This window comes from Tympanuchus pallidicinctus, unplaced genomic scaffold (genome assembly GCF_026119805.1).
Source record: "Tympanuchus pallidicinctus isolate F22 unplaced genomic scaffold, pur_lepc_1.0 scaffold9, whole genome shotgun sequence".
NCBI lineage: Eukaryota > Metazoa > Chordata > Aves > Galliformes > Phasianidae > Tympanuchus > Tympanuchus pallidicinctus.
In genome coordinates, this window is record NW_026294813.1 from 16,663,395 (window position 1) to 16,690,791 (window position 27,397).

Genomic DNA, 27,397 nt, shown 5'->3' on the forward strand with positions numbered 1-27,397 from the left:
AAATCTTTGAATTCAGAAAGTTGCTATTGACATTGGCAAAGCTCCCCTAAAAGGAGCAGCTGGGTTAGAACAAACTCTAACTTACCAGTGGGGAAAATCTCCTGCCATTGCAGTTCTGAAGCCACACTCATTTTTTTTATGACTCGTGCCGGGGCCGGTGCCTGGTTACAGTGATCTGTGGGGTCTGTATTTTGTACAATTAGGTTCTTAGTTTTTCTGCCATCAGATTCTTTATGTTCACTGCTATGAAAGCACATTTTCACTGCTGTGAATAGCGGCCCAACTTACCTTGTGTGTGTTTTATTCTTCCTTCCTTTTCATTAGAAAAAGTCGTTAGCACAGCTGGGCTTTAGAACAAGCCTTTATTTTCCTCTTTCTTTGATTGTAAGTATCCTTTTGTTTGTATTAATGAAGATAAGACCGAAGATGTGTTTTCCACTTGAAATGGAAAGTGCAAGCCCTGAGATGGTATTTGCATTTATTGATCCAGGCACATCTGCTGGCATATGATGGTGTGTGATATTTTTGTCCTTACCCACCTTTGAACCAGAGAACATGGCAGATAAGCTGTCCACTATGATTGGCATATCCTGTGGAAAGGATTATTATGCACGGGATCAAATCATGTACCCTAAACTGCTTTTGCATTTTTGAAGTATGACAGAGATTTCTCTGAGTCCATATGTGATGCTGGGAATTAGTTTTAGGCTTAAATTCTTTCCTTGCTCTCTAGGTCCTACTTGTTATCTTTTTCTTTGGCCAGTTTTAGCTGCAGCCTGTGTGTATTGTGAATCTCAGTGTTTTTCAGCATGTTTGAAGTGAACTTTGGGATTGCATCATCTGAGTGCAGCAGAGCATCTCGGTAGATGGTGTAAAACTCAGGCTATTAATAGAAGAATTTGTTTTAAAATTGCATACACCAGAAATAAGACATACTGCTGAATTTAAGCAGGGTAGGAACTTTTCCAATTGCTTTTTTTAGGATCAGGCTTCAACATTTGCCCTACAGGTGATATGGGAAGAAGCAGATTTTTCAAAAACTCGTTCAGCTTTACAAGAAACTGTATTTTCTCTTATTTCTGTTCCCACCTGATGTCAGTAAGTCCAGAGAATAGATCTGGATTTTTTTTGCCCATATGCTTCCTGAAAGCTCCGAAGGACAGCCCTGGCTTTGTCCTTAACTTTGTGCTGAACTCCCTGGCTTTCCTTAAGGTAGGTAACCATAACTTAACTGATTTGTATGCACCATGTGCAGTCTTGGCTCACTTCAAAGTGTAATCAAGTCATGAACTAATTACAATACCATATTCCCAAAGAATGTAAATTTAATTTCCCTTCAAACAGAATGGAAATGTATTAAGCAGTTTCTTGATACGAGAGCTGTGGCATTCACCAACATAATGCTGATGCGTCAAACAAAAGTGAAGTTCTTAACTTTTGTGGACCGTGTGACCTTTCTCCCTGCGCATCTTCCCTTTTTATTCTTGATTTACTGCCTGGATAACAACATTAAAATATTCAAGTGGAAATTAAACCGTAAGTGCTGGTCTTCAGACTGGAGATCACTCTGTCTTATTGTATGTGACTTGCTTCTTCAAAGTGTTTTCAAAACTGCGCTTCCTGAGGATTTTGAATCAGGAGGAAATTGTGTTTTGAACTGCAGGCTCGTAAGGCTCAGACCTGCGCCAGATGATTTCTTTAATACATTGAAAAGTGGCTGTGCAGAAAGTTCCCTACAGGTTCTTAGCATCACTGTGCCAAAGAGTCCACATAAACTCAGTTATATAAGAACGAGTGAAGTGAAGTTGTTCATAAAACATTTTATTACCTTCAGTCTTTGCAGCATCTTCGGAGTTTAGATAATAAACCTTCATAGAAGTTACTAGTCTTTACCCTTTCACAGAACAATGATTCACATAGGTTCAAGGCACTTATTTTATTTCTCTTAATTTTAAAGGCTGAAGAAATGTGTTGGTGTTGCCTTTCATCTGTGCCCAGATGGTTTGGTCCTGAAATGCAATCCTGTTGTTCCGTTTCTGAGATGAGGTTGTCAAAATGCAGGATTGTATACGCGTTGAACACAAATGGTATATTAAAATCAAATGTGGGTCAGCTTGCAATGAAGTATGTAATTGTTTAATTCTAAAGGAAAGAGCTTAGAGTATATCTTAGTTTATATTTTAAAGTGCTCCTTTTAGATGTTAATTCATTAATGTCAGCAGTTTATTTTTATTCATGTGACTTTTCATATGTAAGTAGTTGAAGCGGCATTATTTTAATCCTTTCTTTGGTTAGGAAGAAGAGAGAGCCTGCAGGTGGAAATCAGAATGACATACATATTGCTTCTTTCCCAAAAGGCATGGTATCTCTCTCCCATTGATATACAGAATATTAAGGTAGAAAATAAAACTCATTGCCGCATGTCAAAATACTGAAAAAATATCTGCTTGAATGATGCATGGAAAAACGTGGGTTCACTTCAGACTGAGCACACTTACAGTGGAGTTTGCCATGAGGCTGTTGTGGCCCACTGGGGTTCTGCAGGCTCTGCAAACTCTATTCTCTTGTATTCGAAGCATTTAAATGAATCGAGTGCTTGAATTAAATGAGTCTTACTTGTCTAAGGCATTTTGTAAGGCATTTTCGGGCTATTGGGTAACTGTTGCAATGCCTCAGCACTGCACGGTGCTGAAATTATAGATGTGGAGGTGTGACTATCCTATAGATAGAAGCTTGCTTTTTTCAAGTTGTCGGGCATAGTCCAGCGGTGTCCTGGAAACAGTATAGTGCCATTTTTCCAACCAAACTTACAACATCAAAGCAAGTTAAATTCAGCTAAGCATGATGTGATAGATGCTCTGCTGTTGTGACTGCGTGGCTTCCTGTGGCTTGTACTCTATAGCTGGAGTGCAAGTGGACAAGCTCGTGTCTTCCTGCAGCTATCTGAATAGATTTCTTTTCGGGGCCTTTCAGCAGCCTTGTGTAAGCGATACTTTGCAGCTTCTTCTTGTCACTCTAGTTTTTCCACAGACTTTGTCTTCAAGGAACTACCTGAGGCAGTGAAGAAAGTTTGGACTTTTGCTGAAGCTGCTAATATGGTAACTAGTCAGCTTTCTAGATGCATGTCCTTAAGCAGGTTTTAAAAAAACAGCCCTGTTTTGTGGCTACTGGATTGTGCTTGCAGATGTCAAAAATCTTTGTTTATCATGTGCTGAAATTGTATCCCTGAAGGTTCCTTGTATCTCTACTGCAAAGTGGAAGTTGTTGCTGATTTATTTAAATTTAAACTTGTGCCTGGTTTGATTTTCCCATTCCTTTACGTGCTTTACTCAACTTTGCTTATCTCTGTAGTGTCTCTTGGGCTATTGAGAATATAGGGGCTGGAGGATCATGTTGCTGAAAATGGAGATGTACCTGTTGTTTTCCCCTAAAGACATGGGTCAGAATGGAAGGAGGGTCTAAGAGCTACAGTCAGGAAGTATGGAAATCTGTGGTCCCTTGATATCTTTCTTGTTTGATGCTTGGGAAGTTTCTTAAGACATGTCTGCATGGGTTGCTGTGGATGAACTTGCTCTCAGAGCTAACCAGCTCCAAGATGGATCTATGCTGTTCGTGCTGAGCCTGAGCTGTGAGTTACCCCACAGCTACAAGACTTCTGTGCTGGAGCTGGCGTGTGCAGCATGGTGCTGCTGGGCTGCACCTGTGTGTGCAGACATGCCCAAAGGCTCCCCGTGCCACAGTTTCTCCAAGTGTAAAATGTGAGTGCTGGAGTTTGTGCCTTTCCCAAAAATGCTTGTGACAAACAGTTGAGGAGTAAGTCACTATGGGAGGAGTTTTGGGACAGTACAAGAGGGCCTTTGCTGCTAATTTCATGGCCAAAAAATCTCTTTATTAGTACTGTTCTCCTCTTTCATAATATTTCATAGAACATTTTTTTCTTGCCTTAAGTTCCCATGATTGGAATCTGCTTAAATGTCTTTGTTCCCTTAAAATAAAGGGTGGTAAAACCAAGTGCTTCTTAAATGACACAGGCTGAAAAATCTTTCTAAAGAAAAAGATTGTCTATTTTTTTTTTTTTTTCTCTTAGAAAAACTGATTTGAGAAAGGCAGGACTTCAGCAAACAGCTCAGCCTTGAGAGTGACCTGGTGTTGGTACTTTTCAAAACCTCTCTTCCAGATGAAGAAGCCAGTGAGTGTCCGAGCAGCTGGAAGGCAGAGTGTGCTGATAGAAGGAGACAGAGGTGGATCTGGAGAACTCAAAAGCTTTCTGGGAAAAATACTCCAGCTTCTAAGCTGGGCTTTACCGATAGTTAAAGAGGCAGTGGAGCTGTGCTGGGAGTGCTGCAGGAGGTCGGTGTATGCTACTGAGTGACGTTTTCCTCCCACTTCTTGTTTTCTTCTAAATTCTGGGGAAGCAAAGGTGTGCAGCTGTCTGTCAACTTGTGAGCAAGGGAAGTGTGAGCAACGAGAACTTTTTCAGCAGGGAATAAGGTGGTTTTGTTTATTGTGATCTTAGCAGACAGAAAAGCCCAAGGCATAGCAGAGAAAGAGCAGGACCACTGCTTAGCGAGGTGGAGGGACTCCACCAGACAAGTGGCTGCCTCTTCCAGCTGAACGTTTCCTCTGCTTCCTCCGTGCTGTGCTTGTGTGTAACTGACCCTTGGATGCACTCGTGCGGTTCACTAAGCCCTGGGGATTAGCAATGGGTTTGGGAGAGCTCCACAGCTGGTGCAGATGGAGGCAGTGAGGCTCCTGGAGGGAGCTGAAGAGTGCCTTTGGCAGCAGCTGAGCGTTAGTTTGGCTGTGCATTCTCCTGAAGCCTCACCCGTAAGAAGCTCTTTGTTCCCTGCCCAATGTTTCTCTCCCTGGAAATCTGCAAGCATGCCACCGCTGCGTGCTGGCGGTCCCTCTTCTCAAAGCCAGCTCTGCCTCCGCTGAGGTTTTTATCTCTTAAGAGCCATAAATGAACTCTTAATTCTGTGACTTACGTTTGGTGGTGAAATTAACTAATTTATTCTATAAAATATATAGTACTTGCCACGCGATGTGTAAATGTGTCTGTTGAAATCTTAACCTTTGCATTTATGAAAGAGAGTATTTTTTTGTTCCCTCCCCCCCTCCCACAAACAACCTCAGTACTTTATTAACAAACTGTTTGAAACGTATTGCTGGGATATGTTCAAATGCATATTTCTTGGATATAAAACTACAATTTAGTGAAATGCCAAGTGCCACTTCTCCCAGGTAACTAACATCTTGTAAATCCAATATTTGTGCTTCTGAAAGCCTAAAGAAATATCTGATGTGAGCATTTAGGCACACTCTGTTTTCTGTGGAATGCAAATCTGCATGACTTGTTGTCCTATTGTTTTTTTTTCACCCTTATAACATTTTCTGTTTCTTTGTTTCTTTTGTGAAGCAGATTATGAAAATATTTATCATTACCTCTGCATTTGTCTAGAGACTGCATTCCCATTGTACATGTGTGCCCCCATGGTATCTGAAGGACTTGAATATTTTTGTGGCAGGTTTTTTTTTTTTTTTTTTTTTTTTTTTGTTTATTGCCTGGCTAATTTGTAGGAAGAAAGAAAGAGATCATCCTGCTGCTTTTAGCAAAAAGAGTAAGATCTGCTATTAAAGCTTTTTTTGTTTTTCTTTTTTGTAAGAAAGTATTCTGTAGTAAATGTACCAGCACATTACAGAGAATTACCATAGCTGGAGCTATTATGCACGTGCCTGCAACAGCAACAACAACAAAAAACAGCTTTTTTTTTTGGTCTTTTTTTCCTATTTGAAGCTTGATGTTTACTTACTTAATGAGCAAAGCAAGGCTTTGGACTCTGGTGGCTTAACAACATGTTTTTATGCAGAGTCATTGTCTGAATGAACAAGATTTTAGTCTGCCAACACGGGAAGTTTTAGCCATAGTTGCATTCCTGACTGACTCTTTGAAAAATCTAGGGAGTATCTCTGCTGCCATTCGTGCTCGTGCTGACTGCTGCTCTTCTCACTTGTAGTCACATAACTGGCTCTTGGACAATTAGGATTTGCTTGCATGCTTTCCTTATGTTAATTTTTCACGTCATGTTTTTAAGCTGTGTAAAGTAAATTTGGCAGCTGTAAGTAAGAGGAGGCAGCATCACGTGCACAGCAAGAGCTCTGCCTTCTGTAAAACATAATTTGGGCATCTCCTTGATGGTACATACCATGCATGTGAGGGCAGTCTCACCTGGCTTGCAAGCAGGGCTGGTGGTAACATAGTGGCAAGAGTGCAAGGGAGTGCACAGCCATCACTGGCGTCCTCCAGGGCCATTGGGGAGCTTGGCTTGTCGGTGTGCCAGCAGTGCGCTCGCTGCAGGGAGAAGAGGGTAAAATCTGTTTGGTGGGGAAGGGGCTGCTGGAAGCAAAGTGAATTAAGAGGGCTGTAAAAAACTGATAAAGATACGACTGTCTGTTTTTATATTCTGCCACATAACATGGGTTTAAATGAATTTCTCTATAATTTGTCTTCAAATACCGACATTTAACTCTTAGGCTGTATAAATGAACTGGCTTTTTCTAGAGTAAAATTCATGCCCTGCGTCCAGGCTAATATGTTCACCTACTATAAACATTACTGCCTATGGTTACAACCGGAATAAAAAATTCCTTTTATATACATCATAGCTGGCAGAGACTCCTGAGACCACCACAAATCACTTCAGCCTTTTGGTGCTCTTTGACGAAATGAACTGAAATGTAAAATAGCCCAAGCTTCAGGCAGGCTGACTCTGGAAAGCAATTAGCTTGTTTAGACCATTGTTTGTATCCTCTTCTATTTCCAGATGCTGAGCAAATGTGGGCTAGGAACTCTCCTGACTGATCTAACACTGGGCTTTAAAACCCAACCATTCCTTCCTTCCTAAAAGGTTTTGCTTATTCTCTGTGTAGCCTTTCATTTAAAACAAAGCAAAGCAAGCAAGAAAATCCTGGCAAGTGTCCCCTTCCCCCAAAAGAAGGAGGAGGAAAAAAAAAAAAAAAAAAGCCTGAAAAAAAAATCCAAGCAGGGTCATAACAGGGAATAACAAAGCAGTGAGTTATTTATGCAGCCATGATTGGCAAAAATGATTGCAACATGAATTTGCCCAGAAGCAATGATTAGATCATAAAAATGTTAAGGAAATCTGTAACTCAACACCATTTCATAGATTGAAGAAGTTTTTGTTCCCTACCTTAATTGCAGTGACTTGTTATTAAAGTATTTATTCAGAGTAATCTCTTTGGACAGCGAGCCCTTATCCCATCTGCATGCAAAATTAAAAGTGAGGGGGGAGAAGAGGGAGCATAAATGGTTTACCATGCTACATGAGCAAGGGAGGGAATTACACAATGACAGGTGAAGAGCAGATTTATCTCCTGTTGGAATTTCAATGCTGCAAGCGAGACAGGACACTGTTGCTTGCTAATATCCTTGCAAACACCATAGTTGCTGCTTCTCCAGATGACTGTCCAAAAATCATTGCTGGGCTCTAAAAGGCCTGTAGTGCTGCATCTGCGGCTCTGGGTTTTTGAGCGGTTGGTGCTCAAGCAAAGAGATTGGATTGTGAATCTATGTCTCTGCTTAAAAATGGACTATTTATTTACTTGGCTGGCTATTTATTTATTTATAAATAAACATTGGTAGTGTCTGGCTTTGCTGAATACAAATCAGAGGGTTGTAATTGTTCCAGCTGAAACAATGTCATCACCTGCCTCCTGCTGTCCCTTTTCCAATGATAAAAGAATTTGGTGCAATTCTTCTCTTTCCATTCTGAATAGAAAGAAGGTTGTACTTGAACATTCATCTCTAGACAGATTTATCATCATTAGGCAGTACTCAAACACACAATATCTGTTTTTAAATTGAAGTGTTATGGATCTAAATCGGATTTACGCAGGAAGAGTTGGCTTATGTTTGTGTCTAACTATTCACCAAAGAGTGTTTTTTCCTTAACTTCTGATGTCTCACCTATGCAGCAGCAGTACAGAGAATGCCAGGAACTTTTGAGCCTGTATCAGAAGTACCTAGCTGAGCAGCAGGAACAACTGTCACTCTCCCTCTCTCAACTCAGTGCTGCCAAGGAAAAGGAGCAGAAGGTAAGATTCTTTTTTTCCATGTCACTTTTTTATGACATCTCCACAACATTTTTTCTCTTTTCCTAGAACTAAAACTGAATTGTGTTGTTGTGTATTGTTCAGTGTTGATAACTGTTCTGTGATTGGTTTCCCATGGCCTTCCCTTAATGCGTGGATTGCAGGAAGACAAAAAAGGAAGCAAGTTTTGGATCAATGAAATGGGTGAAGTTAATTGACCATGTTGTAATGCAGTAGAAACCATTGGAATGCATGCTTTTGCTAAGGAAAAAGATGCTCCCCTGTTTTCTTCCCTTCTATTTCTTAAGCAGTGAAATAATTGCAGTCACTGTAGATACAGCCTTTTAAATTTTCACTGTAGCTTTTGATGACTGAAAAGGAGATTACAGATGATGTGTTTGGTCAATAAGAACTTTCTCAAGCCTGTAAGGCAGCCCATCTGATTTGAGCTGTTTATAGAAGACCCATAATTATATATGCTGTTTAAAACCAGAAAACATTGACTGGAGATAGGACGTGTTAAATTAAGTGGTAAAATGGTTCTCAGATGTATATGCACAAAGACTTGAAAACATGGTTGCCTGAGAGGTTTTTTTTCTGATAACTAGGTACTTGATTTGTATCCCTGCTGATAGCAGATGATGCCCTGGAAATTAAAGCAATTTATGCAATCTCTACCTGATGCTTTTAGTCGCTGTTGTCTTTCAGTAGTTTCCATCAGTGCATCTCCATTCAGAGTCTATCCTACCTAAAACAGACCATGCCTGTTTATGATTTGTATGCTTGAATCTTTCTTTTCCTGATGAGTGTTACAGACTTCTACTGTGGCTGGAGGTGAAGACACCAGCATAGCATTCAGAAGGTGGCCTAACTCTGTCCTCTCTGTAGTACCTGCTAACAGAATTGCAGAGGCAGATCCTACTGCTCAGAAGCCCATGGAGGCAGAACTACAATTTTAATTCTGTTCAGGAAGTAGCATTACTGTCTTCGTTGGCAGCAGGAATTGTGCTTTGTACATTTTTAGAAAATATGTTGCTGTTTATCAGGCTTCTAGCTTTTACAAGCATTTTGTTCCCGTTCTTTTGTATGTTTGTCTGCTATCCATTTTGTGATGTTTTTGAGCTGAAAATAAGGGTCTTTATTTTCTCTGAGAATGAACGGTGTTCATGTTCCTCTCTGTGATACACAGCTCCCTGGGTTTCCTGATGGAGAGCCACCCAGAAGAGCCCATGCAGTCTTGGCAGCTGATTTTGGGGTGATGCTGTTACTTCCCTGGGATTGGATTCTGCTAGAAATCTTTCACCTTTAGCCTTTCATCTTAAAATACGTGTGACTTGTACTAGGTATGCATGCTACAAAGGTATACGGTCTAATCCCACAGAAGTACTAATGTTTAGATGTATATAGCAGGAAGCCTTCAGCCTATTAACTGTCAAATCAGCATCTGAAGTACAGCAATCCATGTTTGTTTCTCCTTTTTCTGGCTTCCTAAGTGCTGTCAGTGTATGCACAGAACTTCTCTGAGCTTGTTTTCTGACTTCACGTGCAAGTTCTATCAAGCTAATCTTCGATCCCATTATTTCTTTTCTTTATACTTGCAGATACTTCTGTCCACAAATGCAAATTCATATATTATTTCTAGGTTTGTCTTGACATTTCATTTACGGTTACCGAGTCTACAGTTCCAGGCTAACTGGTCTGAAATTACCGTAGCCCTCTTGCTTTGTGCAAAGCTTTGTAGGCATAGATAGAAATTGTCAAAACATGCTTCAACCAGCCTGTCTTACAGCTTGCAAAATATTTCTAATCTTTCTAGCTTTCCTTTTCAAATTTCTCTTCTATGTAATCCTGGTGGACATGGAGTTTATTTCTTCAGTATATGTTGCTTTGGTATTTGTTGCATTTTTCTTTTTTTTTCTTCTTTTAAACAGACACTTCATGCTGTTTCTCTTCACAGCTCAAATGTGGAGAGATTCACAGTCCTGCTTCACGGCTTCAGTTGTTTCCTTGACATGGTCCTTTACATCATAGCTATCGAAACCAAACCTGATAGGCTGGTGTTTGGATGACTGTACTATTTACATACAATTTTTTGGTTCTGTCTTTTGTCAGTTGTCTTAACTGAACTGTGAATTCTTAGGATCATTGTTGGTCTCTCTTTTTTCTATTTGAGTGTTGTCTTAACTGTAGTTTAGGTGAGCACAGGGTTTGCATTTAGGTGTCCTGCATCATGGGAGAATGTCATAGGAACACAGCATACAGAGATTTCAGGGAGGTAAAAAATGGGGAGAAGACCCCAAGAACTTTCAATTTACTCCAAGTGCTGCTCACTGCAGCTCTCTTTGCCCTGCTGAAGCTTTTATGCTCTCAATATTATTTATTTTAAGCTAAAGTTTGAGAAGGTCTATCTTGTTTATGCAAAAGGAAGCCTTCCTGAGCTTGAATCCTTGACCATGGGGAATCTTTTTTTTCCCTGTTGTTTGTTTTGACTGAGCCAAGGAAATCTTGGCTGTTGTCTAGCTTTAAATCAATGGATGCTAGCTTGCTACCTAGCTTTCACTACTTTGAACTGTCTAGGAGAGGTAATCAACATTTTCTGTTTCGGGTCGATGTTACAGGGGAACCTGCGTCTCAGAGCAAGATGTTGCTCTGATTTTTCCAGTGTCTTGCAGAAAGATGGGACTGCATGGTTATACTGTGTACCGAAGCACCTCTTTGTTCTGCCTGTTATGTTTCTGTTCATTTCCCCCTTTTTCTACTTGTTTGTTTTAATTCATTCCTAATGCTACATGTGTATCTATCTGGTCATCGCTTGCTTTTTGCCTGTCTGACTCCCTTGTTCTTACTGTTCAATAATGCTGACCAAGAGCTGTCCCTTTCCCTAGCTTTAGGTAGGAATTTGAAAGCATTTCTTTTTGGTGTTTAGATGCTTGGCTTCAATGTTGCAATAAGGCAGTTAACAAGTCAGGAGGACTGCAGTGTTACCGAACTGCTGTGGCATTGTTGCAGAAAGATGGGATCGTATGGGAGTGAAGTGATTGCTGTAGCTCTGCACACGTGGCTGAAATGCAGTCCTAGTTCCTAGCTGGATTGAACTAATGCAGCTACTTTGGTGTTCGCTTTTGCTTTTGTCTGTTTTAGCATCACATAAAGGTAACAATTATTCTGAAAGCACGTTTTCCTCTGAGCTGATATTGCTTCTTTATAAGGAAAGTCAGCCCTCAAAATTTAAAGAAGTATTCTGGTAGTAGTGAAATAAAAATGTGGGGAAAATGGTGGTGAGATGATTTAAGACAGACTCTCATGAAGTCAATAATCAGTAACTGGAACATGGGGCTTCCTTTTTTTGTGAGATAAAGTTAATTCCATTTGAAAAGATACTTAAGGTGACATGAATTGAATTATTCAAACTGGCCTTCTCAGCATTAACTCTAGGTTAATATCTCATGATGCCTCTGGTTTCATTATAGGAGTTTTAAGTACATAACTTTTTATAATAAATTCAATACCTAGAAGCTGAACTGAAATTGGTTTACCTTCTACCAGCCCATAAAAAGAAGCATTAATTGCAAAGTGAATATTGAAGTGGTTACTAAAGTTGACTCATACAGATTCAAAGAGATAGCTCTTGTGTAAGGGAAGTGAAGAGCTCTACTGAACAATAGGCTTCTGCCCCAAAGTTAATAGAAGATACCATACATAATAAAATGCAATTAAATCTCTTCTGTCAAGTGTGATTTTTAGATGTTCTCTCTGTAGCTCTCAACTGTTCCATCTTTGCCATTTTCAGAAGCTTTATTTGGAGATGAAAAGAGAATTGTCCTTGTTCTAGGTAATCAGGCCTGACTTACTTGTACAGTTGCTGCTGCACTGCCATCTCAAATCATGGCAATAATCCAGTTTACTTTGGCAAGTTTCTGGCTGGTGTAGGTGTTCTGCAGCATTGGCAGGATTTGATTCATAAGAGTTAGGCAGGAGTTTGAGTTTTTACCGGACCTGAATTCTGGAGCTACTTTGCCTGAAAGAAGAATAATATCTGTTGTCTCAGCATTGCCTATTAATCTTTGAATTTACTAGTACAGCTGGCAGCTTTTGTTTCTTATTTGTTGAAGATTATCAACACATCTGCTAACTTCCTAGATTTACACAGATTCTTGTTGAGTGCGTTTCAAGTTGCAGTTCTTCCTCTTGTATGTAGAAATGTAATAGGTGTGGAATGTGATTGTAGACGGAATGGTGTATCAGTAGTGCATTTTTGATGGGATATTTGTTCTTTCCCCTTCCCATATACACTACTGTCTGTCTCCTGGTTAGTGTTCATATTTCAGGAATGCCAGGGGCCCTTGTCAGGAAGGGGGCACTATTGTGTACTAAGCACAGTGCCAGCAGCACACAGAAAATTATGCTCTGTGCTGGGAAAATTGTAAAGCGTAAAGATGACTAGCTTTTGGGGAGGAGGCTATATTTTTGATACTGCTTTTTTTTTTAATAATGTTTTTCCTTCTTATGAGTCACTTTTTCATCCTAAACATTGTTTACACAATTAGAGTGTCATTTCACAGTTAACTCCAAAGGAAGTCTTGCATTCTTTTCATGTCTGTGACTAAAATTCATGTCCATATCATTGCCATTTTTTGCCTTAATAAGGGCAATTATGTACTAAAGCTTCAAATATTAGTTTTGTGTTTTCTTTTGATAAGAATATTGAAAAAAGTCAATCTTCAGAAGCCTTTCTGATTGTGCCCAGACTTCTCCATTCCTCTTCCTTCAGTGTGGGTCACCTCTAAATACAATCTTCGTTCTCTGAAAGAAAAAAATCCCACATATGCAAAGGGTTTTGAGTGTTATAAGGTAAACCCGCATGATAGAATTTACTTTGTCTGTTTACCCAGCTGCACAGGAACAATGGATGAGCCTATCTGAAATATACTTGAGAACTGGGATAATAAATAAAGAATTAATTTGACTGTGAACGCAAGGGTATTGGAATAATTTTAGGAGGCCAGACGAAGAGAAAGTTTAGTGTGAGTAAATATTGGGAGTAGCCTTGCCTTACCTGTGTTACTTTTGGCAAATCCTCTGATCACTTTCTGTACCTCTTTTATCCATGAAAGGGAGATAATGCTTTTTATCCTCATCCCGTTTTCTGCAGTGAACACTAAGGTTTGGGAGCTTCTTCATGTGTGTTCTAAGTGCTTAGTGATATTTCAGATTTAGAATCTGGAACAGGATACCATGTATAAGGAAAAAAGTCATGTATTTTCTTTTCACCTGTAGGTTACAAAGTCCTACTGGATTTACCTGTCTGGGTTAAAAATGTGCTAACACCCGACAGAAATGCAGATGAACATAAATATTTAAACTAAAAGAAAACATAAATATTTAAACTAAAAGGAAACATCAGTACTGAAATATATGTTATTGCTAACATTGACAGTATAACTACATTTGCACACAATCCCCTGGAAAGCCATGCTATAATAGGACCACGGGGCACTGAAAAAGCCCTGTCTACTGGCATGCTGTGAATGATGCTGCATTAGTAAGTGATTTACTCTCAGCTCACTGCTTAAGTGAGGTCTGAGCTTGATATCTACATCACTTCACTCTCTCTTTGCTATTCTTCTGTTGTCTTTAATCAAACTTGTCTCTAGTCTCTTGATTTTTGATCTTCTTCTACTTTGAAGATTCTTCTTTCAGTTTCATATGCTGGGCTTTAAAGACTATACCTCCTATGGAAATCTTTTCCTTAGGTGGACATTCATATCAGCTATGTATTTTTCTGCTGAAGGATAAATCTGGAAAGAAGGCAATGCCTTCCTTTCTAGCAAAACATTCTCTTGACCTCATAAGTTTTTGCGCATATTGCAGCTGTTGTCAGATGAGAAGTTCCTTCTCTGTCATTTGAGGGCCTCCTGTCCTTGAGGACACTTCTGAAACTTAGATATAACAGTTTCTTCACTTTATCCCCCACTGTGGTTCTTGGGAGAGAGTTTTACGACCGTGCTCATCAGCATCTGCTGCATCTCCTTTCTAAGTGTGGGTGAAGCGTTGTCAATGAAAGTTAGAATGTTATTTTCAGTCACAAATATTGTAATATGCTGCACATCTTGAGGAAACTATCTCTTGTTTTGCCCTTTGCTTTGTGGAGTTAGCTATACATGTTCTTATCACTGTCAAGCAAATGTGCCAGCAGCCTAGCAGTATGCTGGCACGTTTATTAGTGTAGTCCGTTTGACCTATGTAGATGCCTTTGATTCTGCTGTCTTTGTATTTTTTTGAATGTTGAGATTGCCAGCTGGTCTCTCATGTGCATCCAACTTCCCTGATTCTCCAGTTTCAGGTAGTCAATAAAACACGTTTTTTGCATGTCTCCAAGCATGCCAAGTCCTGTATGTTATGATTAACATTACGTTACATTCCTGAGCTTCCCAGCTTTCTGAAAACTAGTATTGGAGACATTCAGGTGGATTTGGACAAGATGACTTGCAGAGTTCCCTTACAGACAGAATTCTTGTATAGTTCCACTCTGTTCTTACTCATCCATTCCTCTTTAAGAAAGATCCTCAGGTGAAAACCTGTTTTAGTATGAAGAGAAAGTGCTTCTGAGCTAGTAGCAGTAGTTCTACAACTGGGCCTTTATTTCTTAATATGGAAATTAATAGAGTTACTGTAAACTCATCTGGGACTACACAACCTAGATAACTTTATTCAGAAGTTTGTAATAGTGATTATAATGTAGGTTACACAAAGGAATACCTCCTATTTATTTCCATGGAAGCTACAAAGAACACAAAAACGCTATTTGATACAAAAAATTCTCATCTACAAAATGCTATTTTTTCAACACAGTCACCACCTATGCTTTTTCTCCAGGGATGCCTGCACACCATGCTTATAATAGTCTGCATCATTGGCAGTGATGCACTGTTTCACAGGTGCTATGATGACGTTGTTCCTAGGAAAACGTTGCCCATACTGTCTATCTTTCACTAGCCTGAACGGATGGAAGTCAGAAGACCACAGAGCTGACACGTCTCATCACCGTTAATGATTTGATCCAGAAAACTGTCACCTTCAGCCTCACATTGGTTCAATAGCTCCTGTTAAACTTACATATGGTTGTTCTTTTTGTTCCTGTGTGAACATTTATGTAGTGCAAAGTTGGCAGTATTCCAACACTGCACTTCCGTGTCAGTCCATTTTGTTGGACCATCCCTCTGCTGTGATCTGTCCCATGGCAACAAAACATAATGGAATATTGGCTGGACCATTCAATCTCTGTTGCCATACTGCCAACATAATGAAATATGAGGCATTACTATCAGAGCAGACCTCTTGTATTGAAAGAGACATTGGTTGCCATCTTTTGCCTGCAAAGCACAATTTTTTTTGTGAGTTGATCAGGTTATTTAATTAGAAAAGACTTTGTTTAAGGAAGGCCAGGTGATTATCTATCCAGAGCACTCCAGGTAGGTCTTCATAGACAGAAAGATTTTTCATGAGAGCCATGGCTGTAATTTTCTTTCAGCTGAGGAGGTGGAAATTTGTTATCTGTCTGTACCAGGTTGATTGCCTGCAGAAATATCTCTTTAAGTTAGTTCCCTAGGATCTAGCTTGAGTTTTTCATTTTGAGCTACAAGAAGTTCAAACTGAAATTTGTCTGATGCACAGCTTACCATTGAAATTTACAAAGACTCCACTGGACTCTCCTCCTTGGATTCTACCCACAATGGGACAAATTTTAAATTCTTGAGACAGATCATATGTCTACGTAAGCTGAATATATCTGATGTGGTGCCATCTCCAAATGTGCATCTGTGGCAAGCTTGATGCAAGATTGCATGTGTTTATGGTTTAGAACAGTCTGATCTCTGATCCAATTAATGCACTAAATTTTATTTCGAAACAGTTTTTTCATTCTCATCTATTAAGGTGATGCCAGTAATGTCTGAAATGCTCAACAGTCAGGTTTATTGTAATGTGTGTTTCTTTTCAGAGTTTGGAATGTATGCGGAAAAAGACAAGCAGACTACATTGCTGTTGTTGACTAATGATGGTTCATGAGCACAGGCAGAGATAAATTACTTTTTTTTTTGTCCATGCAGGAAGGTTGGCAGTCTGAAACTTATGTAATGGCTAGCCACGCAGGTGCTTGGTTTCTTAGTGTGGCAGAGCCACTTCCTAGAACTTGAAGTAGGAGAAATAAGTTATACTCTCTGACTTATCTCTGAGGTCTAGATTACCATGAGATAGAAATAAAGTCATTTCTAATCAGTCCACAGTAGCTAAATTTGATTCCACGCTGCGTCTTTCCCCATCTGTTCCCCTCTCCTTAAGCAGCAGTATCCTGTTGGCTGGAAAAGGACAAGCAAACTTGCAGAATGACTTCTGTTTTCCAGCATGCAACCTCAAAAACTCTTCTTTATTTTTAGAGTTGTGTCATGAATAACAGTACCTTAGTTGAAGGTTGTCAGCTAACAGTACATCCGATGAATGTCTCTGTTTTCAAACTTGAGATGGAGGACTTTTCACCATGATGTGAGGACCTTAGCGGCTTTTGCAGGCCACGTCAAGAACACGCTCTTGCAAGCTAATGTTACTTCTAAGTCTCAGCAGAAATGCTTTTACTTGCTGTCATGCCAAGAAGGCCGTATGAATCAGGAGGTGTTCATATTCATGGTTGCAAAACTAAATTAAATGAACTTGGTTGCCTGCAAGGGTAGAGTAACCTGTGAGCTCTTCTAAATTTCAGGTGGTAGCTGTGGAGAGTGCTTCTCTTCCTGAGATCCATATCTTCATAACATAAGCTTTATTTCCATGGTGCTCCACTCTTACTGCAACTTCTTGGCACAAATCTTCTTTGGATGTTTGTCATTCAATGCTCATTCAGTTGAGCACTCTGTGATTTGGAAGTTGTGGTTTGCGGGTAGCTGTTAGTGTCCCTCATAATGTCCCTGCATATATTTATATATGGAGTTGAAGGAGACAGCTCAGTTACTTTTGTCTGTAACTTTTGAGTTAAGTGTGTGTACTCTGCATTTGAGACCCTAGAGCCTTGGTGGTTGAGAGGAAAAGAAGACCTGGGCTGCACAGCACTGTTCACTTGGCTGCATTCATGTACACATGGAAGAGCCTGCATGTGTACCTTACCAGCACTGCTACTGCAAAAACTTTCCTGTTCTCTGTGCCTGGGAGCATGCCAAAACATCATGTGAATGTGTATGCAAACTGGCTGACTTGTAAATAACTTCTTGTTTCTCAAACCAGTATGTAGCATCTGATGAAGACACAAACCTATGACTGAAGCATCAGCACAAGTTCAACATTCATACTTCACTTGATAAACCTGTAGGCAGGCTTTGAGTAGTGTACCATCTATGACTGTGACACTGCATTAATTTCTATTTTTTCTAAATCTTAAAGAAAAAGGTGCCAGTTTGAATTGTTTGTTGTTTGTTGTTTTGTTGTTGTCGTTTTTGTTTGTTTTGTATAAATTTTCTGACACGTCAGCATTTTAATTCACTCACAGACATTAGCTTTTTGCAATGTTATCTTTGGTCCTTTTTCTAGTTTCTGAAGCTTTTGGTAAAATCAGAGCCAGTGATACCTCTAGTGTAAGTCTCTTTTAGTTGAAGGAATGATAGAGAATGGTCATTAAATATTTAGGCCTTTGTGTTTTTTCTTTTAGTCATGGGACTGTCAATAAAGGGACGTGAGACATTTTGATTAATATTTTTCATTAGTTTTGCTGAGCATAAGAATTCTGCATACAAGTGAGACTGGGACTGCTGCTGTGGTCTACCAAGTTGCTGAGGGCTGGCAAGCTCTTGAATTGGTGTCTAATTCTGTTCTGTGGCATCTCTTGCCATTGGGTTTTTTAATTACTGTCTGGCTTAGTTTCATGCTCTTTGTATAGCATATGATGCCCTCTACTTGTTAGAGCATGTAAGCTCAGCGCATTTAAAATGTATGAGTTAGAGATACCATAAGGAGAGCTCAGCTATTTTGGGACTTCTCCGTACATAAGTTAATTTGTGTAATAAGGCAGCCTTTCTGATTGCTGTGCTAGGGAGAACGAGTGCTTAACGTGGGGAGAACCCTCCAATGCTGTATGACACAGGGCAGATACACATATTGTATGATTCCCTTCACGGGCGTGTTTATTCATCAGAGATAAAAGGGATCACATAATCTGAAATGAAGAGTCGGCAGTTCTGCAAGTAAAACATGAGGAGAAAACACCGGAGCCTTCTATTAGCTAGACACACATCTATGCATTCTTATCAGCTGCTTTTTAAGCATTAATTCTATTCTAATGGCTTAACCAAAGTGCTATCATTGTGACAACAGACTTATTTATAGCTCTGGAAGTAAGTGTAGAGGAGCACAGAAAATTTGTTTTTGGTACCTTGTTACTCAGGCTAAGTAACTCAGTGAATGCCAATATATTAGAAAGTTAATTCTTGAAACGTTCTTTGTACCTCTGTGTGCAACAGCCTCAGAAAGTCTTGGGTCCTTCTGCAGAACACAAGGGTGAAGACGAGAGACGCTTCCAGAAGATGACTTGAATTCTACTGATGATTCAGGTTAAATCTAGGTATCTTGATCTGAAATACTCATTGGTGGTTCAAATATCAAGATACTCCTTTTACTGACATTAAGAGTATTATGAAAATGTTTTGAAATGTCAGAAGCATTGTAAAATGATGAGCAGGTTGTTTTGTTAAAAAAAAAAAAAAAAAAAAAAAGTGAACACAAAGCTAGCCTAAAAACCTGTCCTTATCCAGTAGGTGTCCTGGTGAAATCAACACATTTCATTTCCAGCACTGTTAATACAGTGTTTTGTATTACTGGCCCATGAACAGGAGGGTTTGAGGCACCTGAGTTGAGATCTAAAGGGAGATGTCCCAGACCCCATGCTAGGTGAGTCGCTTCAAAGTGATAGGGACAGAAAAAGGAGTATGCTACTGTCTTCTGAGAGCAAGTGAGGTTCAGTTGTTTGGGCAGGCAGATGTTGTATGAAGCTGGAAACGTCTTGCTATCCGTGCTAACAGATATGAGCCACAGTAAGCTTGAGGCATTGCTGGTATGGTGTCACAGGCCCTTTGGGGCTGGAGGCCACTTTCCTCGTGGTGCCTGCACAAAGCCAAGTCAGGAGCCACAGCTGTAATAGCACAATCATGTGCCAAGGAAACTTCTTTCTTTGGTGGTCCTATTCACGTAAGAAAGATTTAGATACCTCTAACAGAAAGCTGTTCCTCCCAGAAACTTCTTGCAGTTACGATTTTTACATGTATTTATCCCTTTTCACAAAGGGGCAATTAAACTCCCATAAGTCTGCCAAATTTATTACATTCTGTCTGCCTAAATATTTCCTGTCATTTCAGTTGAATGTGGCATTTTCCGGTTCTTTTTATCTTACAACTGCTTAACTGTCACACGTTCTCTCTGAGCTGGCTAAATGTCAAGGGTGGAATAAATTATTATTCACATACTGTTATTTGTACAACTGTAGTATTTGGGTTGGGGACCAATATTCTCTTTTCCTAGGTAGGCATAGCACAGACCCGAATCTGAGTGATGGTCAGCATTCAAAAGAAATCACAATGCCAGCATGTTGAAGCCTTTTTTTATGGTTTGGAGATGAAAGCTGCTTTAAAGATAAATGCAGGATGATTATATTATTACTTACTGATATATATTTCTTGCATAAATTTGAATTTCTATTTACATTGCTTTCTGAAAATGCCATTGTTAATAGAGTTCTGACATCTTATTTCCCTTATTGCTGTCTTGGTAGCATTTTATTTCTGATGTTTTAATAACTCAGTGTAGACTGAAAGGATAAAATGGAGGGAATTGACTGAAGTAATTAGACCCTGATTTGTCTGGCTGTCCAGCACCTGACAAACATGTCTTTGACATAAACAGAATGAAACATTTTTGCCATTAGCCACTTACAAATAGCTATTTTGGCAGGGCTTTGAAACTATTGAATTCTCAGGCCATATTGTGCTGGGTAAGGCTGAGACACCAATTCAGGCTTTTTCTTTTGCCATTGCAACTCCTCCTTCCTGTCTGTGTTGAAGGAGAGTCATATTTAGTAGCTTCACAAAAACTCAAAGGCAGTTAGTGTAGTTATCACCCTAACGAACTGAGTATTTCTGAGAAAGTGGAAATGTTCCCATTTCAATTTCTGTTTAATGACACACTTGAGTATGGGATCTGAAATGTCAGTCTTTGTATTTTCAAACCTGTAGAAACTTGAATAAAGCTTATACATAAGAGCAATCAACTCTAATAGCAGTAGGCTAAATATCGGTTTCTGAAAATAAATTTTATATGAATCTATTCTCCAGACAATTTGACTTTTAAATGTTTAAAAATGTGACATCTTTATATAAGTGAGTTCAAATTGAGGCAGGAGCTATAAAAACTTGAAGTTTCCATGCATCACCTACTTTTCCGTATCACCTGTTAAACAGCACAACTAAGTACAATGTAGGCTTTACTACTTTCCATTGCAATAATTTACTGCCCTCCTGACCTATAAACAGATAACCATTACCATGACTTGATACTGTTAGATGTTTGGATACATTCTCAAAGGTAATTCATGGTTTTAAATATTGTATGTGTGAAAGGTTTTATAACCAAGCATTTGGAAAACGGCAGCATTACATTTCCTTGAGCAGTGTTCTGGGAGTAATGATTTGTCACCATAGCCTTGTTACAAGGCTTCCTGAGCAAACGTCCTCTCCTTTCACCTCTTCCTGCAATGCTCCATCCTTGTATAAGGACCACTGAAAAATTCATTAAGCACCGTTCTCTTTGTCAGAGCTTTCTTAGAGGGTGACTTCACTGCAATCTGCAAGAAAAAAGTTTTCAGTGACCTCAGTTATTGATTTACACTTAAAACTTCACTGCAGTAAGGAGAGGATGCTCCATTAGAGGACCGGGGATTTGATCGTAAGTGGGTACTTGTCCCAGATCTGCTGCTGACTCACTCTGTGACCTTTTGAGAATTGCCTCAGCTGTCTGTGCCTAAGGTCACTCATTTGTATGATGAGGTTAACAGTACTTCCCACCAATGCTTGCAAAGTTTCTCGAGTTCTATGCATAGAAAGTACAAGTCCGAAGTGTTGTCATGACTCATAATTACCCACTCTTGTACCAGAGTCCTTGCTTGAAGTAAGCACAGTTGTGCTGAAGTAGGAATGGTAAGCAGGGTCATTAGTCTCCTTGGACTGCTGCCTTGGAGGCTTCTTTTCCTTTTCATCAAAAATAAGCCCAAGAACCTGAAGTGAGAACTAGGTTTTCGCATCTCAGCAAGCTGACTGTGCAGTAATGAGTCTGTAGTAGTAAAAAGTCTGAGTAGGGCCAGTGCACGGAAGTACAAGCATTAGCAACAGGTAGGGGTGCCAACTAGGTAGTGAGCTAATGATCAGCAAATACTTGATGAGGTCCACTCAATCATTGTCACCACTGCTATTTAGAGAGGACAGCAACAGTGAAAGTAGTCCTGGAGCAGGCAGGCTGAAAGGAAAGTGTATGTAAAAATCTTTTTGAAGACTTTCTGAAGACTCAGCAGCTCATGGGACCTGAGGTGCTTAATCCTAACTTCTTTTATTAATTTAATTTTTAGAGTTTGTTTTAGAACATGCATGAGAAGCAGGCTAATGGTAGTTGGCAAATAATTTACTCGGTAAACCAGTATAGGTGGAGCATTAGTGAAGATAAGCAGAAGAACTCTAATATTTATGAGGGCTCTCCTATTTTACTATTATACTATATCAAAGGCAGATGTTGGTGGTATGACTGTAGAGCCTTGCCACCAATATTCCTTTTCTTTTTGTTGCTGTGCAACGCATGGTAACAGAGGGGCAGTCTGACAAAATGACGTCTGTCATGGAAGTGTGTATAAAGCAAAGTTGTGTCATTGAGTTCCTCCGTGTGAGAACAGTTGCATCCATTGACATTCACTGAGGCTTGCTGAACATGTATGAACAGAGGATGTGAGCACTGTGAGGTGGTGGGTGATGTGTTTCAACAGCGGTGATGGTGATGTGAAAGACAAGCCATGTTCAGGATGGTCATACACAGCTGTCACACCACAAAATGAAGAGTGTCTCTATCAGCTCTTCTGTGCAACTTGGCAAATTACAAGGAGGGTGATGTGTATGGAGCTGAATATCACCTTCAGTGCGTAGGAAATAATGGTGGCCATGTTGGACTGTCCCAAAGTTTGCACCAGGTAAGACCTGTGAATGCGCACAAAGGAACAGGAAGAACATCACAGTTTGTCAGTATTTATTGAACCAATACTGGACTGAAGGTGTGTATATGCTTGATAGCATCGTTACTAATGGTGGGATATGATGTCACCACTATCAGTCCATGGAGCAGAGACATGAATTCCCCATCGTAGAAAATGTTCAAGATGCAGCCCTTAGCGGGTAATGTGATGTACACTATCCATTGAAATATGAAAGTGATTATCTTGGATTTCCTGGAACATGGACCTCTGCATTCCATACTGAAGAAGCTAAAGTCTCGAGAGTCAGGACAGAGAAGACAATCTTTCTCTTACAACATGATAATGCCAGGGCCCCGACCAGTTTGAAGGTTATGAATCACACTGCCAATCTTGACTGTCTGTCCTACCACACCCACCACATAGTTCACGTTTGGTACACCTTCTGACTGTTTGGGCTGATGCAAGATGGAATGTGTGGGCAACATTTTCCTAGCAACAGTGTCATCATAGCAGCTGTGAAACAGTGGATCATCTCCATTGGTACAGATTTTTATGAGCGTGGCATGCCAGCTTTTGTTCATCACCGGTGAAAATTCATAGCTAATGATGGTGACAGTGTTGAAAAATAATGTTTTGTAGCTGAGAATTTTATCAATTAATTATTAATTAATTATTGTGCTCTTTGTTGTATAGGAAATAAATAGGAGGCATTACTTCTGGAGTGACCTACATATGTAATGTTTATCTGGAGCGCTTGCAACTTGCTTGTTGCACAAGTCATTATCTGGAGATTAACATTATTTTCCTGGCTTGTATCAGAAACTGTGTTGCCAGGAAGAGCAGGAAAGTGTTCACCCTGCCTACTCAGCTCTGGTGCAGCTGCACCTTGAGTACTGTATTCTCTTTTGAGCCCTTCACCACAAGAAAGACATCGAGGCCCTGCTGCATGTCCAGGGAAGGACAGCGAAGCTGTGAGAGGTCTGGAGCACAAGTCTTATGGGAAGCAGCTGAAGGAGCTGGGGTTATTTGGTCTGGAGAGGAGGATGCTCAGGGGAGACCTTTTTGCTCTCCACAACTCCCTGAAGGAAGGTTGTGGCAAGGTGGAGTTTGGCCTCTTCTCCCATGTAGGACTGGAGGACAATAGGACTAGAGAAAATGGCCTCCAGTTGCGCCAGGGGAAATTTAGGTTGGATGTTAGGAAATCAATCCAAGAGAGTGGTCAGGTTCTGGAATGGGCTGCCCGGGGACATGGAATCATATGGAATCACCGACCCTGGAGATGTTGAAGAAACATTTAGATGTTGTACTAAGTGACATGGTTTAGCGGGAAATATTGGATATAGGTGGGTAGCTGGACTGAACCTCAGAGGTCTATCCAACTTTGGTGATTCTGTGATTCTATGAACAGTAAATAAGGGAAATGGGAATATGAGAGTAGAATTGAGGAAAGAACAATAGGTGAAAATGCATTTAAACAGAAAAACAAGAAGAGGATGTAGCCATGCTGTTTCTAGTATTTATGGACTATGATAACATTGTCTCAGTAGAAGTTCCCAGGAGTGTAGTTAACAAAATACACAAGTTAGAGATGTAGTCAACGAAGTATGTAAAGCGGGGGCTGTCAAGGTCACCAGGCGTAATCTGTATGGGCCTCTTGCATGGTTAGCTAATATGTGAAAGGGGGGCTGTAACAGTCATCAGGCTCTGCGGGGGCTCCTTGACTCATGAGAAACCATGATGAGACATGGCAAGACAAGACATGCCACACGTCTATTGGGCACAGATAACCGTAGCAAGGATGATTGGTAGCACTGTGATATAAGGGACAACTATAAGAAGAGTGTGTTGCTTGCAATAAGGGCCATTTGCCGCTCACCACATTGGTGTCATAAAGCGTGTGATTTGGCCGGGGCTGTCTGAGCACTTCATGACGGGACATTATTCAGAGGTTGCCGAAGCAAAGGCAACAAGTGGTGACCCCGACGTGATTCGAACAACAACACAGGAGAGGGAGAATTCATCCAGGTTATTGTTTCCTGTGAAGGTAATCTTCTCTGATAAGCATTGTGGAGTTTATCAGTAAGTATCTGCAATGTTGGTGAGAGGGCATTGTGAGATCTAGGGTTGATACTTCTCTCAAACTTGGAAAAAACGGACATTTACCTTTTGTAAATATGTACCTTTCTTGCACTATGATTGTCATGAGTTTGCTAAGTTGTTTTACACTGAAGATGAGAACACTGTCTTAGGAAAAAAAAAATCAAAAAATATCCTTTTATGATTTTGTGTTAGGCTGTAGAGTGTATGTGGGTAGCAAATAAATCTCTGGAAGAATGGTATAAAGTTTGCGGTACAAATCCTTTTTGATAATAATAATTTTTAGGAACACTTACAAACATTTTAGAATACATTTAATCAGTACTGGGTTTATCTAGACTTATTATCTGGAAGACTGAAATTTTGACATAGCTATAATTAGATAGCTTGTTTAGGCTGTGGAAGATCTCAGCTAGGGTAGTGAAGGTGGAAGTGTGACCGTGGCCCTGTTTTACATCTTTTCATTTTTTTATTTTGGAGGCATGCTGGGGTTTGAGGGTGTAGTTACACTGGATTTCTGAGATGAAATGAGTTTTTTTGTACATCAGAAGCAAATAGTTTTGCTATCACATTCATAGTTCCACTGAAGTATCTTAGAAAAAAGTTATTTCATTCCACAAACACTCTTAAAGTGCTCTAACAAGATAATAACTGTAACCTAACAATTTTATATGCATAACCTTTTGTAGGCCATACAGCATCTTCAGGCAGAAATGGCAGGTTGTAAAAAAGCACCATAGTGGCTTATACTGTGATAGTGCTTAGAAGCCCAAACACTATTCTTCCAGATACAGCGTGATTTCTGGCCCACACTACTGTTCTGCAAATGCATAAGCTGATGCTTACAGCAGCAAGCAGCATCTGTTCTAGGCAGCCAGTAGTGACATGGAATATTTTGGCCGCAGACCTGGTGGAGGTACCAGTTTGGGTGAGTATCTTGAGCCTGGAAGTCTATACAACCTATTGAGAGAACTGCCAAGGTTTGCGAGATGCTATAATAAACTGGAAGCAGCATTCAGAGACTTCATGTTTTGTGCATTTGTGTCACTGCAGAGATACTGGGCAGTGGAGGGACTGCAAGCGTCAATCTTGGAGTCATGGAGGCAGATGCTGCACGTGTATATAACCATTCCTGTCCTATAAAGCTTACAGTTTGGGCTATAAACAACAGAGGAAGGAAAGAAAATCTGCAGCAATGATAGCAGAGATGGCAAAACAGGGTGACTACAGAAGCATATTGCCATACGTGCTTGCTGAGTGCACAGCAGTGCTCTGTGCCTGCCTCGCTGTTATCTTCCAGCAGTAGTAACCAGCAGTTGTTGTTAGCCCTAGCAGGGCTTGCTATTTTGATCACAATCTTGCTTTTCCCCCTCTGCTTGGGTTCCCGTGTAATTTTAGCAGTATTCTTATGGAGAACTGTTAGAGCAAGATAGGAAGCGAATGTTTTATGGCAGCTGAAATCCTTGCTGGAAAATGGCTTAAAGCATTCTCTTTTAACCTGAGCACTTAGCACGATATTTGTTGCAATCAAAAACATGGAAATGAGGAGGCTTTGTTGCAGAGTTAATGAAGAAGATTTCATTGTACACAAAATTTCAGTCCCAGCTATGCTTGTGATCAGAAGGTGCTTATTTTCCTGTCCTTCAGTAAGTTCTTACCTGCTTGTGCACTCTATGAGAGTGTTTTCCACACCTAACAGATGAGGCACAGAGGAGGGGGCCTGTGGGAGAGTACATGCTGTGCCCCAGGGGAGGAAACAAGATCTTTGTTTGCTGTTTGATATCAGAAGTGAATTACTTTAGGGCATGCCCCCGCCATGCTTTGGTTGGCTACCTGAGCCTGCTCCAAATGGGCTGATATGTTATACCGCATAGTGGTATTAGCTCGGCTCCCAGAAGCAGTAGAGCTGCATCAGTAATTAGTTCTTCTCAGCAAGCTTAATTAGCAGGCTCGAGCAGATACTGACATGGATACTTAGCTCCTGGTTACTGAGCCAGCTTAAGTATGCGTGCAAGAGCCAAGCACTGTGCAGTGTGAACTTAAAGTTTCTCCATCTCTGTTTTATTTCATTTACAAAGCAGAACTTTTAAAACTTTCCTTGAGCTCTTGCTACAATAGTGACCTTAAAGCTTCCTTGTACCTGTGATAAGGAGTACTGCTTTAAACAAGGACAAAATATGTTTGATTAAAGAATACTCTTTTTGATTAAAATCCACTGGTTAATTTTTCAAATGAGTTTTCATTGTTTTTATTACTTAAAAAAAAAAAAATCAAATCCCATTTCAGTCATCTTTTTTAGGCAGGAGATGATTTATAGGAAATGATCTGAGTGTTTATTTGAACATCAAAATGTAATAAATCTGCTCAGTATTTCAACAGCATGCTTATTAATAGAATACATTATTCTGTTCAATATTGCGTTGTCTTTAAAATTTAGCAGAGCATTAGTAGTAATGAAACTAGTTTTAATCAATATATCCCTGTTATGAAATCATCTACTTGAGGAATAAAATTCAAAAATTTCCCTGTAGCAAGACAACTAGGTGATAATTGCATACAAAGATTTTAAAGGGAGACTTTCAGGGAAGTTCTGGTTTCTAATTTAGAATGTATGCAGATCACGATGTATTAATTGTAATAGAAATATTTTCAGGACTAAAAAAATACACCAGAAAGTAGTTTGATTGCAGAGAATGAAATTTTGGTCTCACTGGCTTTAATGTAAAAGCTCCTATTCATTGAAGTAGGCTTTATAACTACACAAAACGCAATGACTAAAATGAGTATTGTGAGTGCGGTCCAAAAAATATCACAGATATTTTTCTATTCACTTGCAAAATTGTATGAAAAAACAAATACACAAAGAAAAACTAAAATTAGATTTCACATCCTCAGCTTGGCAATCTCGCGTTTCCATTAAATGTATGG

The 27,397-nt window shown here is 39.9% G+C and overlaps 1 protein-coding gene across 2 annotated transcripts in view; it reads left to right on the forward strand.

Moving 5' to 3' along the window:
- Positions 1–27,397, forward strand: part of KIAA1328 (KIAA1328 ortholog) — a 180,868-nt gene that overhangs the window by 65,134 nt on the left and 88,337 nt on the right. For both annotated transcript variants that reach the window (XM_052670657.1, XM_052670658.1), the window contains one exon: positions 7,988–8,115. In XM_052670657.1, coding sequence (XP_052526617.1) covers positions 7,988–8,115 — 128 coding nt within the window. The remainder of the gene's footprint in view (positions 1–7,987; positions 8,116–27,397) is intronic.